The following is a 16,389-nucleotide window of genomic DNA, read 5'->3' as shown; positions in this document are numbered from 1 at the left end:
TCTATAAGGCAACAGTTACAATGTAGGCCTCCCCATTTCTCTGGCAAAAAAGAGCAAGTGTAAAGGTTGAATCCACTCAGATTTTTCTTTTATATAAAATACTGGCGTTTCAATAGATATTTAAAAACCAACACCAAAGTGTCAAACATGTTCACCCTTTAGCAATTGAGTTGTGTTAAATTTTAAGTATGCACTGCATGGCAATGCTGTCTTATCCCTGCATGGAAGAATCGTGTGTTTGCACTGTACCAAGCGTCACATTTGATAGTGCCACTCTGCTACGTACAATGTTGGAGTTAATTGTCGAGTTATCAAAACAAAAGAAAAAAAAAAAAGAAAAAAAAAAAAGCAAGCACCCACAGTTAACAGTAGCATTTTACTTACATTATTTCAAATGAATGCATGGTTATTTACATGTGGTGAAAAGATTTGAGGCTGTCCGAAAGATATGAAGGAGAAATGGAATGCAAAAAGAAAAAAAAAGAAAAAAAAAAACTCTTGGTAGTCAAATTTGTCAAAGTACAAGAGAGGAAAAACTGTGCAATATTTATCTGCCCTTACAGAGAAACAGCAGTGGCAACAATCCCTGCAATTGATTTTTATTCCAAGAGAAAAAAATGAGAACAAATTAAAACAGATTTCCATTCCTCAAATAATAACTAAGGTTCATAACTTAGCACGACTTTTAACAGTTTCTTTAAAAAAATGACAAACCTCTCGGTGGCTGTGTGAGAGGAAAGATGTGAAAATGGAAGCAATTTGTAAACCCGCAACCTCCACCCACCCCGGCCCACCCGTACACCCACCCACCCACACTACCCCCCGCCCCCGCCCCCCAAAAAAATTCAAAGTTTCTCCTTTACAGTTTTATACTCATTTACAGTTAACTTAAAAATGGTAAGAGCCCTGGTTCATGGCCAGTCTTGCCTACCACAAAGGGTGTAAATACCTGTGTGGGTCAAATCGCTTCTCCCTGGCTCCCGTTACCTCACCCACCCCATGAAATCCCATTTACATCTTCTATAGACGTCAACCTTCCCAATAGGTTCCACATCTCAGTAAAAGTCTTAGTCCTGCCACAAATGGAGGCGGTGTTACACAGCCCCGCAGGGCACCGTACAGCCAATAAGAGGCTGATGGTTGACAAATCTCCCACCCTGCCCACTTATCAGTGTGTGGGGTATCCTGCGGCTCCCATACCGGGCTGGTTGGCTAGCATACTCCCATTCAATCCCTGTGTAGGCTCCATAACCCCACCGTTACTGATGGCGCTCATGCCAGTCCACCCAGCACTGGCCGGTAAGTGACTGCAAAAAACGGAGGTAAAGAGAGAGGGAGAGACAGAGAGAGAGAGGGAGAGACAGAAAGACAAAATGCCAGCAGGTTAGAAGAGACAAGGCGAAAGGGAGCAAAAGGGACGGTTTATATTAGAGCTACTAGAATCTGGACAGGCTAGAATGAGAACAAGAAGGCAAACGGAGTTATCAGAGGTTGTGAGGGTGAAGCAGGCTGGGCCAAAAATCAAGCTAGCAAAAAAAAAAAAAAAAAAAAGGAAACAAAACAGAAAGTGGAGGCTCTCTGGAGAGGCCAAAGGTAAGTGTCGTTTGATTAAACATGGGTGGACAAGCAGACAAAGACGTACAGGCTAAGCGCAGCGAGCTAAATATTCCTTTCTACCCCCCCTCCCAACTGCTGATAATCATGAACAGCTGGAACCAGCCTGTGAGGCAGATAAACCACACTGTACAAGAATGTAGATTATCTTCATTCTTCTTGCAACACTTCTACGATTGGCCACATAAGTATAACAAATAAGTAGAATCTCACCTAATTCACATGGTGTATTTTAAGGCTTGTATCATTCATGTAATAAAACTAGAGTCTAAGTTCAGTGTGGAGATAAGACAGCTTATACAAGTTTTATCTTCAAATTTCAAGTCAACAGAGGCCTAGCCTCCGCCTTAGGAATTGTGCATTTACTGTACATTCGACAATCAAACACACTATGACTGCTTTCATTACCTCACACCTTTGTACAGGAGCCTTTTCATACAGCTGGTCAACCAAGAATTATACACTGTCGACAACATATGGCCTCTCCTTTATTTTTCTTGGGTGCACAAAACGTCACTGCACATAGGCTGTCTGAATAAAAACAAAATTTGATGACCTACAAATGATATTCAACATTTCTTACTGACATCATACATGTCAAATCCTTTAAAGGTTGATGCAAAACTAGATCAATGAAATCAAACAAAAAAAAAAAAAAAGGAAAATAATGTAAAAAGCTGACATACATACAAAACAAGTGAACAGCCTGAAGGACACAGTCCTTACACATCGTAGCTGATCTTACAGAGAGAGAAATGAATTCTTCATCGACAAACTGTCTGCGGGTGCAGACAGGAGGTGAAAGCTTTGTTCTGACCTTTAAGGATTCATCTTGTTCAGTTAATTTAGTCATTACGTTTCAATTTACTGAAAATCAAACAAGAAGCTTTTGGCTCGTTCATGTTGGTTCTCTTACAATCGTGTTGGGAGCAGACTACAGTTTGGAACTATCATGGACGAGAATTCAAGAGACAAAAACATTTTGGAACAAAACCCTCGAGTTATTATGCTGTGCTGTGCACAGTGAGCAGTGATGACAAACATGATTAACAACAAAATTAAAGTTCAGATTGTTCTCCGTGTGGGTGTACATCTGTGTATACATATATGTGTGTGTGTGTGTGTGTGTGTATATTTCTCAATCCTGTCAAGATGAGCAAGGTGAGGACTGGCGAGGGGGGGGAAGGATGTGGGGGGGTTCAGGAGGGAGGGGGAGGTCACGCATCGCTCCTGTGGCCAGAGCTGGCTCTCAATGCCCCAGTCTTGAAGGGGGGTACTCTGGTGGTGCTGGAGTAGGAGGAGGCGGTGAAGAGGAGCCCTGTGCACACCGTGCTACTTACTTGAAGCCTTGCTGGTTCCAAGCCTGGCCATAAACGCCATAGGTGGGGACCTGCCACCCGTTTGGGACGTACTGGCTGATCTGGGGCCCATTGCCGTACCACTGGCCCCACTGGCCGTAGGGCTGGGCTGCAGGGAAGCTCATCTTGTTCTGCTGTAGGGTACAGTACAAGTGTGGCTTAAGTATAGAAACAGATATATTTTTAGATGTACTTGGTGCTTAAATACAAGTAGCCTGTGTTTTCTTCTGAATTTATTAGTACTCTTTGCTGATGGCATGCAGGCGTTTGAGGTTGGGGTTTTTCCATATGGGAAAATTTCATGATTTCCTTTTTCTGCTTGGAGAAAGAGACTTTGACCAGAACAAAGTGTGTGTGTCAGTGGGACAAGCACAGCTTTAAAGCCAGAATGAGATGGAAATAAATATAATAAATAAACAACATGAAACCAAAGCATGCACGGTATATGCTGTCCTCACCTGGGGCATAGGCATCTGCTGCATAGGGTTCATCATGTCCGGGGTCTCTTTACCCCAGTAGCATTTCACTATGTGACCCTCTATTGAGGTGCCATTCACTGACACAATGGCATGGGCTGCTGACTCATGGGAGTTAAACCTGTACAAAAACAGAGGGAGAGAAAGAGAGACAGACTAAGGACATGCTGAACCTCTTTTCAGAGATATTTACTTGATAATGATGACCACACCACTGCTGGACACGTGTTCTGTTGCCAGAAGTGAGACGCAGGGACTGGAATTAGAACATTGTGTCACTTTTGTCAACAAAATAACGTTGATGCTACACTGACTTATAATCAGATAAATGATGTCTCTGTCATTCCCACTCTGAGCCCTGTACAACTGTTCCTGCACTATGCAACTTTCAGTGTTCGATCACCCTGACAGACAGTAAACTGCTGCTAACTCTAGCTGCTTCTAGTTTGTTAGCCGTGCTGCCTGGACGGTGAGCTCATAGCACTGTGGGAGCGTTAGTGTGTTTTTAGGCTGGGGCCTGAGCGAATGCCGACGAGAAGGAGAGCCGGTGTCATGCTGAAACTGAAGCAGGGCAAGCAGGCGATTTAAGCGGGCCTCTATGGACATAATGACGGAGGCCAAAAGACTGAAGGGGACGTTGACGGAAGAAGCTAAGAACAGGAAAGGAGAGAGTGAGTGAGCTAGAAGACACCAGACAAGAGTAAACCTGGGGCTGACTTTTAGTCATTGGTGAAAGACAGACGCCGAGCTGGGCCGACTGCTGTTGGACTAGTAAGTAATATTAGCTGGCTGCCATGTCTTGTGTTGTTGACCTTGCTTGATGCTTAGCTGTTAACAAAGTTGCCAACTCAGTTTTTAATTGCAAGTAATGTAATCAGAACAAATACACGTGTACAGCTGTCGGTAATCATTCAAATTAGTCCTGCCACCAGAAATTAGACTGAAAGATCATATGTGAATAAAAAAATCAATGCTGCTTTAATAATTAAATACACATTTCAGTGGTTCACATTAAAGGTCCTCAGTGTTTAGAGCACTGCAGGTTTTCTACCTTGTCATGAGCTCACCGTTTCCCATACATCTCCTCTACTCAGGCAGTCCACTCAGCTAACTCAATGATAAAAACATCTCCCCTAACAGTTTGGCTAAATTGATTTAATCATTGTCAATGATCACCACCTCAGGCTGCTCACCCACCTTCTCGCTAATACAGATGAATTTATGCGACTCCATGGCTTTGACTCAACTAGCTAACATGCTATCCTGTGTGGAAACACTGGAACTGAGTGTCCTTGATTTATTGCTGACGACCAGGATCAAGAACTAGAGCCTTGTACTTTGACCTTGCTTGAAGGGACACTGAAGTAAACATGAAACATCGACACGCACCTCACAAACGAATAGCCTTTGTCTGGGAAAACTCTGATTTCCATGATTTGTCCAAAGGGAGAGAAGGTCTGTCTCATCAGTTGCTCTGAAAGCCAAACAGAAAAGTGACATCGGATTATCTTAATTATCAATTATATAAATTATTACTATTATGAGGAACATTTTCAGAGATCTGATATACTGACACTGGTTAAATTGGGGTGTGAGTCTCTAGGTGTTTGTAAAGTTAAATCCATAGGTTGGTCACAATTTTATAACAGAGTTAACTTTAAGACCAAATTCCTGAATTAATTAATCCTGCTGTAGTATTGCCTGTGCAGCTACAGCTTGTTTGTGTCTGTGTTTGGAATTTCAAATCTCTGAGAGGAGACATGCCAACAACAACAACATCTTTTATTTAGATGAACATGACCAGTGAAGGTCGTTCTACAACTCTTTTTGATCTCTGTACATTTGTAACTTTGACACACTGTGAAGGATATAGTCCAGTTCTATGGCACAGCTGTGCTGCACATATTATACTGTAGGATCAATGGATTGTAGATTTAGGCCTATCTGTTTACTGTGTTTACCCAATACTACCACTGTCAGTATCATTATCACACTGTTGGTCACAATAGTATTTCATTACCTGTCAGTCCTGTGCTGACTCCGCCACAATACACAGTGCAGTTACTGGGGCTGGACTGATTCACTACTTCATCAAAGGATAGGTGCTTCGAGTTATCTGCCAGGAGAAGACGGACACACACATTGTTACTCCTGTTTTACTCCTGGGTGCTGTGTCAACAAGGCAAAACATTTAGAACAACGCACTTTCATAGGTGGTCTTTGGGGCGGGGGGCTTTCTTGTGGCCCAGTTAGTTCGAATCTGTCTGCCTCCTAACCACTGACCACCCATCTGCTGAATGGCGTTCTCTGCATCCTGGAATAAAGAGAAAATCTGGTTATTCCATCGAGCTGGAGTCTAATGACATCAAATCTAAAGAATTCTTTAACGTTTATTTTTTAAAATATAAAACACAATCTCAAAAGACATTAAAGTGTTTTAGTACAAAAGAGAGAAATGGTTCTATTTTCTGGAGAATGTTTTGTGATGTCCAAGATTAAGGCGACGATGCACTAAGATTTTGGTGAGTCATTTTATGAAGTCTCTGTACTAACCCATTTGTTGAAGAAAGACACAAAGCCATAGCCTTTAGATTTCCCTGTAGCCATATCTTTCACAACACGAGCATCTCTGTGGGCAAATACAACAAGAGGAGTACATTTAAAAACACACAGCACGACACAAGGCCCGACAGTACTAAAGCTGCAGAACTATTATGGTTTAGTCTACTTCGAAAACACACAAATATAATAATAATAATAAAATAATAATTAATAATAATAATAATAATATAAACCCTTCTATGAATGTACCTAACTCAGACTTTTTCTGATGATTCACTTTCTTCCCTTGATTAATATCTTTGTCAGTAAATCCGGATACTTACGATATCCTGCCAAAAGGGCCGAAGGCAGCTTTGACATCTTCTGTAGTTATTTCTGGGCTGAGGTCTCCGACGAAGACATGAAAATGATCTATTGTGGGGGAAAAAAACAAAACGTAATTTAGACATGCTGTATGAATACAAGAGATATTTTACAGTTTCCATGATTGTGACTTTCTGTCTGGAATTGCTGCAACCACATTTCAAATAAACGAATGAGATGACAGAAAACAAACATATATATGAAATGAAAATCTCTTGAACTTACTACTTGTGTCTTTTTTCTGGCTGGTTGGCGTCGTGGCCCAGTTGACTTTGACCTCCTGGAGAGAGGGGCAGAGAAAGGACAGGACAGGTGGGGTATGTTTACATCACTCACAGTAAAACTGGGTAACCTCTACTACAAGAGTGTAGAATTTTGCGGCTGTCTTAAGAACTACTTTAAACAAAATGGTGCTCTAGCACTCACTTCTTCACTCCTGTGTACGTGAAGTGACACAGAGCAAGAAAATGTATCTTGCATCAGATCTTAAGATCTAAATAACCTCGAAGGACTATAATCGGTAACTGGCATTCATAACTGGATGTGAACGGTATGATACACATGGGGCATCAATGCAATGTTGAAAAGCAATCTTAAGCCAAAAATTTAAAAATGCACATAGTGAGCCACCAAGTGTGGTTTCTAAGAACTCTAGCGCTTTATTACACCATTCAGCACCACCTTTAATATTCCGTGACCCTGTGCTCTTATAAACATTGCCAATTTAAAAAGGTTGATGCCCCGTTGTTCGATTACTTCACATTAGCTTGTTCAGTGAATCCCTAGCAGCTTTCCATTGTTAGTTTGAAAACTCTAATTAATGAAATATAAATGCACTTTTTGTTGTTGTTGTTCTTCCAGGAGTGATGTCCTAAATTCCCCATGCCCGAAGCCCACCCATCCCAACTCACCCTGTAGACACGATAGCTTACCTTACCCATTATTTTCCTTCCATTCATGGCTGCCAATGAGGCAGCAGCATGCCTGTGGTCATAGAACTCCACAAAGCAGTATGGATCATTTCCAGCCGTCTGTCAACGGGAAAACAAGACTGATATTAAGTCCAGAGCAAAATGTGACAACTTCATTACTGCAGATGACAACAGCCACCTACTGTACTGTGTTTGGGGGTGTCAGGCCTCATAAAATACACTGGGAGGGGGGAAAATCAACAATCGAGCACATCTGTAGATTGAAACTTTCACAAGCAGCAGCAGCAGCACCTTTCAGGCCACCATTGAATGCCATTTCCTACAGTCAAACAATTCAACAAAGGGGGGTAACACTCACATCAACTATCATTTTACAGCTCTTGCAAGGTCCTATCTGTGTGAAGACCTGCAGGATGAGGGGCTCGGTAACGTCCCTGGACAGATTCCCCACATACCTGCAAACAAGGAGAGACATGGGGAGTTGAGTCTTTGTCAAACAGGAAGTAGCATGCAAACAAAGGCTAGTTAACCGGGCTAGCTACAACCCACAACAATTCCTTATATTTACTTAAAGGTAACAGTGATATTGGACTAAATTATATTGGGGATGGTGTTATTTGTGCACAGACGACTCGTGTGTGGTCAGCCCCTCGCTGGAGCTGACCCGGGCCGTCTCTCCGAGCGTTGACGTGGCTTGTCTGCCAGCTAGCTAAAGATAACATTAGCCGGTTCAAGAGGGCCTCATGCTAAGTGGGCTGGCAACTAACTATACTTTATAAAAAATACACCTCTGTCGTGACGGTGCAGCTCTCGCCCGCCTGTTAATAATAAAACACGACTATTTCGTGAATAAAAACAAGCATTCAAATAAACGTGTGCGTTTTAATTTACAGACGAGCTGCGTTTGTGTCTCAAGCTAACCATAACTAGCATGAGCTAACCCTGCAGTTTCATTTTCAGGCGAGTTACGGTTCCGTCTATTTATACGATTAAATCAAACATAACTTCACGCTCGTGTCAAAAATGCCACGCGCCTCGTTACATTTCGAAACGTCGCCATCGTCGCCGCGTAATGATAAAGCAAATTAAATGTTGTTCTGCATTCAAACTATCAGGTTTTACAGTTTTTAATTGAAACAACAACGTGGAAACATTTCACTGTAGTTACACCGAGCCATCCAAATCCAGGACATAGACGGGGCCCGCGGTTACTCACAAGGTTCTGGGTTGATCGTCCTCCATCGTCAAGGTTTAGTGGTCGCGTCCTGAGAGGTCTTTAATCCAATGACATACAAATGGTTTGTGTTGAACTCGAGCGACCGCGAACGTAAAGGCTATATCTACTAATTCGCGATAAATCGGCGGCCGATGCTGCTCTCACACACACCGCAGACAGCCTCAGTCTGATGCAAACAATAGGAAGTTGAAGATGGCGGAGGAGCGGCGTCAGCAGCGTCAACCTGCGCGCTGAAACGAAGCCAAAATCAAGCGCTCGTTCTCCAGCACACACGTACACGCGTCTCCACATCTGTATGGCGCAAGCTGCAAATACAGCGACTTTTGTAGCTTTGCGTAATTACGCAGAGTTATATTTTACATTAGCTTGTCCGAGGTTATAGCTTTATTGAGCAAAGTGCAAAATGTTAGAGAGAATCACAGAAAAACAGACAGACAGACCAGAAGGCACACTGCAGCAGAGTTTATTAATACCTGAACATCATTTGCTGTACTTCAATAACTATTAGTGTTAATTTATAGTTTCCCAAGCAAAAACACGTGCGCCGCCCGGGAATCGAACCCGGGTCGCAAGAATGGGAATCTTGCATGATACCACTACACCAGCGGCGCCGTTGTGCTCAGGACGGGCTCCTCGGCTTTACTTAATCATAGTAATATCAAGGGAGCTCATTATTATTTTTTGGTTGACATGTTGAACACAGAGGAAAAAGCTAAACGACCGTTCTCCTGAAAGGTTGACCCTTCGAGTTCCACCCAATTGTCCCACCTAATGTTATAATAGCCTACAACTGAACGCGAAAATTGATTTCACAATCTCCAAAATTGAACAAAGACAGAGAGGAGGGGAACTGATTTTCACATCATGTGTAGTGGTAAACCGCATGTGCTGCTGCACCGCGGAGCCTCACGCGGAGGAGGGCAGTGCTGCCGCGTCTGTGCTGTCAGCACAAAGAGGGGACGAAGAAGAGGGCTACGCCGTCATTGCACTGGAAGAAGTGCCACATTTAGACAGAAACATGGCTTCACCCGCTGGCTGCGAGCATTACGTGCGCAGCTGTTTGTTAAAAGTGAGTTAACTTTTTAAAACGCGTTGCTTGTATTTGCCTTACATGTGAGTTTAAGTCATATTGGTGTTGAACCTAGCTCCACTAGCTCTGGTGGCTAGCTCGTCACTTAGTAGCCGGTAAGACGGCAGCTGTGTCCATATGACATATTAGTTATTGTCTTATTATGTTTATTGTATGTTTGCTGTGTAATATTAGGGGAATGGTAAGGCCTTTGAGGTTGTGTGAATACTCACGTTTCTATTCACCTCCAGTTTTGTAGTGGACAGTCATAATTTATTGCTGAGGCTATATGTGATATGAGTATGACTGACATGCTCCATGTAATCACATGTGTCTGTGTGCTGCAGGCACCCTGCTGCGGGAAACTCTACGTGTGTCGGCTGTGCCATGACGCAGAGGAGAACCACCAGATGGACAGGTTCAAAGTCAAAGAGGTTCAGTGCTCTGAGTGTCAGACAGTGCAGCAGGTAACTGAGATCTCACACTTTCCCTTTCATGTTATAACTGATGTCAGGAAAAAAATGTATATAAATGTAAAATAACACTCTTTTAGGCACAGAAGACATGCCAGCAGTGTCATGTGCAGTTCGGGGAGTATTACTGTGACATTTGTCACTTGTTCGACAAGGATAAGAGACAGTACCACTGTCAGCCCTGTGGAATATGCAGGTGAGAAAGAGTAATTACATATCTTTTAATAATGATCATTTATTTATATAGCAACTTTACAGTTTACAAAGTGCTTTACAGAGCACTGAACCCCGATCAAAAAGTAAAAATGTAAAACATAACCATGCCACATAAACAGGCAGTACAATGAAGAGAAAATAAAAAAAAGATAAAATAAATAACAAGTGATAAAGAGATGAAAAGAGAAAAAAAGAACATAGATGACATCACCAAAAGGCGAATCTGTAAAAATGAGTTTTAAGAAGTCATTTTAAAGAGTTAACTGAATCAGTGAGCTCTATCTCGTCGGGCAGGTCGTTCCAAACTCATTCCAAACTCGAGGGACTGGTCACCTCTTGTTTTGAGTCTCGACCTTGAAACAACCAGAAGTGACCCGTCTGAGGATGTAAGGCTACACGCCGGCTTGTACAGGGTTGGCATGCTGGTAATGTACTTAGGGAGCAGACCCTGACAGGCTTTAAAAGTGATCAGTTAAATCTTAAAATCACAGGAAGTCAGTGGAAGGAAGCTAAAATTGGTGAAATGTGATGTCTGACGGTTAGATGCCGAGCTGTCGTTACAAATCTTTTTGCTATTCTAACTTTTAATAGAGGATGTACATAGTAGTTGTACATAGTAATTCAAGTTAACTATCAAATACAAAATCTGATGTTTGTTTTATTGGTATCAAATTTCAGAGTTATGGTTAGTCATGTTGGTTCTTCTAATGATTCCTTCTGCAAACAAAAAGAATGCTGCTGACGCCTCGGTGCATTGAAGTAACATACAGCTCAGTGTTAGTGTGTTTTGACTGTCACTGTGTTGTGACCTCGGCAGGATTGGACCCAGAGAAAAATATTTCCATTGTGAGAAGTGCAATCTGTGTTTAGCCCAGGATCTGCGGGGAAACCACAAGGTGATCATGATTCTGATCTGTTCCTGTTTTTGACACACACAGACTTCATATGTATTCTCTGCATCCTCGTCATTTACCATTGTTTTTCTGTTTCAGTGTGTTGAAAATGTTTCAAGGCAGAACTGCCCAGTGTGTATGGAGGTAATGAAACATATACTACATTAGGGACAAGTATGATGAGGGATGTTAGATTTCAGTGCAGTTCTTTACATTTACTTTGAACTGATTCTGTTTTGTATGTACAGGATATTCACACGTCCAGAATCGGAGCTCACGTTCTTCCATGTGGCCACCTTTTACACAAGTATGACTCATCATTCTGTGAATACTAGAGGCTTAGAATTGTGGAATTATTATATATAGATATATATATATAGATATATATATATATATATACACACACACAAATAACTGCAGTAGTTAATCCTCATATAGTAATCATAGATCTGTTATGACATAAAAGTGACTTAATGTGTTTGTTCATTCTCTGCAGGACCTGCTTTGATGACATGGTCAGAACGGGGTATGTTTAATATGTTCTTCTTTTACTGGTAATTATTTAGATGAAATAAAACAGTCTTGTTTTAGGTTAATGTATTACTTATTTGCTTATTTGACATAAATATTTCAGGCATTGCTGGAACACTTGAGTCCTGCATCAGTCAGTGCGTTTACATGCAATTAAATAAGCAGGTCACAGTCTGTTTTTTCCAGCAAGCTGATTTCTTAATCAGCTAGTCATGTAAATAAGAAACCTGGTTCTAGTATTCAGGGTAAAGGATTATGGAAACCTGGTTTGCCCAAGTAGCTTTCACACATGTGCAAGATTACAGATGGGGAACATTACAGCTGAGTGATGGTAAGATGGAGCGATGCGTCCACTTATTTAAAATGATTCCATCTGGAATTGAAACTAACACTCTTTCCACTTACTGGGGCTGTGAGGAAAATCTCTCCTGTCTTCTTGTCTGCCTGAGGTCCTTCTATCAGTTCACTACAGAATGGACACACACACACACACAAAACAAAGAGATCAGGAATCAGCATCACGTATCACTACAGTTAGAATACGTAAGCCATTGTTCCAAAATAAGGTGTGGAGCAGGTGATAAATGTGATCACTGACCTGCTGCAGGGTTCCTACAGTGTGTGTAAACACACTGTTAACATGTTCCTCATTGGTTTCTAAAGTATACTGCCATAAGAATTGCACTAAATCTAAGTTTCCTTATTTGGTTTAGAGCATATCGATGCCCTCTGTGTATGCACTCTGCCTGGAACATGGAGGACCACTGGGATCAGATTGACAAAGAGATCACCCAGTCACCAATGCCCACTGAATACCAGGGTGCCACTGTCAAAGTGAGATGTCAATAATACACACATACAAAATGCACATGTAATATTTGAGTTTGACCTCTGTGACTGTTGGAGTAATCTCACAGCTGGCTATATTTTAAATGTGTACTTTTGTCTTACTCACTATAGATTATATGTAACGACTGCCAAACCCACTGCACAGTACCTTTCCATGTGCTGGGGATGAAGTGCAGTGGCTGTGGCTCCTACAACACAGCACAGGACGGAGGACTCATCCAGCAGCAGCAGCAGCAACAACAGCCAGAGCAGGACACTGAGAATGAGACAGAAACAGACACAGAGCCAGAGCAGCAAGATCAACCTCAGCCACCCACACCACATTAAAATGACAGCCGACCACAGTGGTTGACCTTTACACTTAAGGGTTAGGTTGGTGTCTGGGTTTGATCGTCTGATCCGGGACACAAGCTTAAACTGGTTTGATCACAAGCCATTCAGGTGAATTCAAAAGAGAAGCTGAGTACAGCCGAGTAGATTGTGTCTGCTGTGAGCAGAGTTAGCTGTGCCTTCACGGTAAGCTGCTAACTAGTTTGTAAAATACATCGCTGGAAGGTTAATAAACAACGACCTCATCAATATAACAATTTAACTCCCCGTCACTCATGCTAATTACATCTGCCAGCTAGTGTAGTAAGTAACGCTGCAGAAAGCAGCAAAAGCACTTCCTGTTTCAATTTAAAATCCATCTAGAGTTTCAGCAGAAATAAACTCTTCATTTCAACATGGTGTTTGTGCAACATTTGCAAGAATGTGTTGTGGTAAGCTGCTGCATGCAACACCTAGTAGTAAAATTCAGTCTTACCAATCCGGCCTTTGGTTTCATATCAAACCAGTTTTATTAGTTTCACACCAACCCAGCCCTACTGTAGAGATCTGGCTGATACAATTACTTGTAGTAACTTACACTGAGTGTAACTTTAGACTGAGCCAATGTTCCTAGATTGTACATATTACCCCCCAAAGAAAAAAACATATTTTCAGTACCTGCTTATCCTCTTCGGGGCCCAGAACCTATCCCAGCATGCACTGTGTGAGATGAAAGGTACACCCTGGCCAGGATACCGGTCTATCACAGGACTAAGACATGCATACACATTCACACATACAAGCAAGATTAAACAGAGAGCCTTCTTCTGAATTTTTTTTAGTCCGTCTTTTAATTACTGAGTGCGGATGTCGACCCTTGATGAGTTTTTTTGTTCTTTTTATTATTTCATGCTACAAGTGATGACATTTGTAAAACATTGCTGTCCTTCCATCAGGTCAAGAAAAGAATAAGATGGCAGTAATATTATAGATATTTTTCATTGACATGTCAAACAGCTCAGTTATGGATGTAAATGTATCTGTAATTTAAACGGTTCAAAACATCATGTTTCCATGTCTGGAATGTGGCATCATAACAAGATAACTGCATACACATAAATCTTCTGAGTATTTACCTCTCAGACATGCATACACACACACACACACACAGTATTGTCATTTCTGGTACAGCTGCTATGACAAAAGGTCCCGCAACATTTGCTTTTTGTGTCTTTGGTTCTTGCAAGTATCAAGTTTGGTTTCCTTCAACAACTGACAGTAATATAAACTCCCAATAAACAGCACTATTTTACTAAACGTTGCATTGTGTTGTCTTCTGAAGCAAACACTGAATTAGAACATTTACTCACATTTTCATTCCCAGCTGCTCATACAAATACATTTTTAGCCATGCTGCCGATTCTACAGGTCAGCAGTACTTCAGCTTTACATTTTGACTGTTTACTCATCATGTTCACTAGCACCATTATAATAACATTACATATAAAAGTAAAATGAGTGTATGGAGAGGACACTACCTATATGTACAACAATAACATGGACTGGACACGTAACCTGAAGTGAGATCTGAAACAGTTTCCGTTGTCTGGGTCAAATGCTATCTCCTCTAGGTGGATCAGGCTCAGGGGTCGCAAACTGGAAAGTGATACAAACAGGAACTTCAGTCAGGGTGGTTCCTATGGGGATTGTCAGGGGCGGGGCTGTTGAGAACTGAGGAGGTTTGATGATGTGTGGAGGGAAGGGAGTGGCACCCTGGGGAAATTCTTGGTATGTGGTGGTGACCTGCAGTTGATTGGTGCCATCAGTGCCTATAATTATATCATTTTCTGTGAGCCTGGGGTGTGTTAAGACCTCTGTATGTGGTAGAACATGCTCAGGGTTGGCGTTAATTGAGTCCTGTGCAACATCAGACGGCATGTCCTGAGAAATGTCTCTGCCCAGAGAAGTTTGCGAAGGGTCATCTGGCGTGAGATGTAAAGGGTCTGTGGAAGTTTGAGGGTCCTCAGGGTCTGGGAGGGGTGAAGTATCGAGTGAGGCCATAGAAGGCCCTGCTGTCTTTGCAGTGGGAGCTGCAGTGCCTGGGGAGCCAGTCTCCTCTATAGCATTAAGTATGTCTGTCTCTGTAATCGCTGGCTGAGGAGGTTCCTGCGAAGGCTCGACATGGGAGGCATTCTCCTCCGATGAGTTCGACTCAGTGGACTCTGATGACTCTGATGTATCCTCACCCTCACTTAGGTGGACCTGTTATTAATAAGGAAAGTTCTTAATTTGTCACAAGTCTTCTCGGTTTTGCCTTATAGTGATAGTATAATGATAGTCACTCACAGGTTTAGACATCACGACAGTCACCATAAACGCAGCACAAAGTGTCATCCACAGAATTGCCATTGCTGTTGCCTGTATTTGCTGAAACATGACATTTAACAACATCACATGATCAGCTTCTAAAACATGAGACATTGTAAATATGAAGACATTTTAATCTGGAATTAAGTCCTTGAAACTCTTAGCAAAAGTGAAAATAATCTGCCTTTGTAGTAGCAACATTTCAACACATTTTCAAAATGCAAATCAGAATAAGAATTTTCCAAAATATATATTTCCACAATTACATTGCTAACACTAATTTCTAAAACTGCATAAACTGTTTCAAATGTTGTAACTGCTCAGCAAAATAAAGTTTTTGGGAGTACATTATTGATAAATATGACTGAAGATTGAGGGTTTTCCATATTAGACTGCCCAGTACAGACTAAAAAAAAGCAGGTTCACCTCAAGCACAGCAACATGAATACATCACTTTTAATATCCTGTAATATACATGACAATACTCTGCATAGTGAGTACTTTTTATACATCTAATGGAGAACTCTAACATTGTTGTAATACCACTTTGAAGCAGTAATCTGAATTCCATCACTGAATTAAACTGAAACAAAGAAAATAAGATATTTCTCACAATATATTGTAACAATAGCAAGTGAAATATTAAGTTGTAATATTTTTGGATAATAAAACCTACCCTGTGTTGAGTAACCTCTTATCCCTGCACACCATAGAGAAACAGCAGACGAACTGGGAAATGTCAAAACACTGACGAAGAAGGCAATGCAATAAATGCTCATTTCCTCCTAGTCTTGCATTGGACATCTTTTTATATGGTTCTTGATATGTGTGGGTACAATAAACCAATAACTCATCATCTGATTCATGTCCCTAGCATTATTCACTTCAGCTGTGACCCTAACAATTTAAAGTAAATCATTAAAAACACCAGACACAATGAAATTAGAGAGTGCTGAAAACAATTAGTGGAGAAGAGAATAGGAGCACCAGAAGAAGAACCTACTCGTAAACAAAGTAAACATGTGTTTTGTGGTTTGGGTGTAAACAATGGGAAGAATCCAGTCTTTAAATACATTCCATCAGAATTTCTTGACCTCATCATGCATACTCCTTATACCAACTGCAACAAAAGCCTGATTA

At 41.5% G+C, this 16,389-nt stretch overlaps 3 protein-coding genes and 1 non-coding gene across 5 annotated transcripts; 1 reads left to right on the top strand and 3 right to left on the bottom strand.

The window, feature by feature from the left end:
- Window positions 1-843: 843 nt before the first annotated feature.
- LOC104924987 (nucleolysin TIA-1) lies at window positions 844-8,765 on the bottom strand. Its single transcript, XM_010738486.3, has 12 exons — window positions 8,522-8,765; window positions 7,664-7,760; window positions 7,306-7,404; window positions 6,599-6,653; window positions 6,334-6,421; window positions 6,002-6,077; window positions 5,654-5,762; window positions 5,469-5,564; window positions 4,838-4,922; window positions 3,431-3,569; window positions 2,955-3,106; window positions 844-1,307 (listed from the first exon to the last, which is right to left on the bottom strand). Exons 1-12 carry the CDS (start codon window positions 8,545-8,547, stop codon window positions 1,169-1,171), a joined length of 1,161 nt encoding a protein of 386 aa, XP_010736788.1. The 5' UTR covers window positions 8,548-8,765; the 3' UTR covers window positions 844-1,168.
- A 317-nt stretch (window positions 8,766-9,082) lies between these two features.
- On the bottom strand, window positions 9,083-9,153 carry trnag-ccc (transfer RNA glycine (anticodon CCC)). Its single transcript has one exon. It is a non-coding gene; the product is annotated as a tRNA-Gly (tRNA).
- A 257-nt stretch (window positions 9,154-9,410) lies between these two features.
- On the top strand, window positions 9,411-14,194 carry rchy1 (ring finger and CHY zinc finger domain containing 1). 2 transcript variants are annotated; one of them, XM_010738487.3, is made up of 9 exons: window positions 9,411-9,611; window positions 9,959-10,078; window positions 10,165-10,280; window positions 11,118-11,196; window positions 11,293-11,337; window positions 11,442-11,500; window positions 11,690-11,719; window positions 12,438-12,558; window positions 12,685-14,194. In XM_010738487.3, the coding sequence occupies exons 1-9, from the start codon at window positions 9,426-9,428 to the stop codon at window positions 12,898-12,900; spliced, it is 972 nt and encodes a 323-aa protein (XP_010736789.2). In that variant the 5' UTR covers window positions 9,411-9,425; the 3' UTR covers window positions 12,901-14,194. The 2 variants fall into 2 exon arrangements, with proteins under 2 accessions (XP_010736789.2, XP_027133299.1); XM_027277498.1 differs by lacking the exon at window positions 9,411-9,611 and adding an exon at window positions 9,657-9,727.
- A 91-nt stretch (window positions 14,195-14,285) lies between these two features.
- On the bottom strand, window positions 14,286-16,236 carry LOC109139773 (mucin-6-like). Its single transcript, XM_019264383.2, has 3 exons — window positions 15,926-16,236; window positions 15,229-15,309; window positions 14,286-15,144 (listed from the first exon to the last, which is right to left on the bottom strand). The coding sequence occupies exons 2-3, from the start codon at window positions 15,289-15,291 to the stop codon at window positions 14,494-14,496; spliced, it is 714 nt and encodes a 237-aa protein (XP_019119928.1). The 5' UTR covers window positions 15,292-15,309; window positions 15,926-16,236; the 3' UTR covers window positions 14,286-14,493.
- Window positions 16,237-16,389: the final 153 nt, after the last annotated feature.

This window comes from Larimichthys crocea, chromosome III (assembly GCF_000972845.2).
Source record: "Larimichthys crocea isolate SSNF chromosome III, L_crocea_2.0, whole genome shotgun sequence".
Classification (NCBI taxonomy): domain Eukaryota; kingdom Metazoa; phylum Chordata; class Actinopteri; family Sciaenidae; genus Larimichthys; species Larimichthys crocea.
This window is presented reverse-complemented; position numbering and strand designations above follow the sequence as displayed.

Bases quoted from the DNA above. Each gene is read 5' to 3' on its own strand.
- rchy1 (XM_010738487.3), top strand. From the start codon at position 9,426: ATGTGCTGCTGCACCGCGGAGCCTCACGCGGAGGAGGGCAGTGCTGCC. The intron at 10,079-10,164 runs GTAACTGAGATC...ACACTCTTTTAG, and splicing joins AGTGTCAGACAGTGCAGCAG to GCACAGAAGACATGCCAGCA. The intron at 11,338-11,441 runs GTAATGAAACAT...TTGTATGTACAG, and splicing joins ACTGCCCAGTGTGTATGGAG to GATATTCACACGTCCAGAAT.
- LOC109139773 (XM_019264383.2), bottom strand. From the start codon at position 15,291: ATGGCAATTCTGTGGATGACACTTTGTGCTGCGTTTATGGTGACTGTC. The intron at 15,145-15,228 runs GTGAGTGACTAT...TATTAATAACAG, and splicing joins CTGTCGTGATGTCTAAACCT to GTCCACCTAAGTGAGGGTGA.
- LOC104924987 (XM_010738486.3), bottom strand. From the start codon at position 8,547: ATGGAGGACGATCAACCCAGAACCTT. The intron at 7,405-7,663 runs GTGAGTGTTACC...TCCCGTTGACAG, and splicing joins GCTGTAAAATGATAGTTGAT to ACGGCTGGAAATGATCCATA. The intron at 3,570-4,837 runs GTGCGTGTCGAT...GTTTTTGTACAG, and splicing joins AAAGGCTATTCGTTTGTGAG to GTTTAACTCCCATGAGTCAG.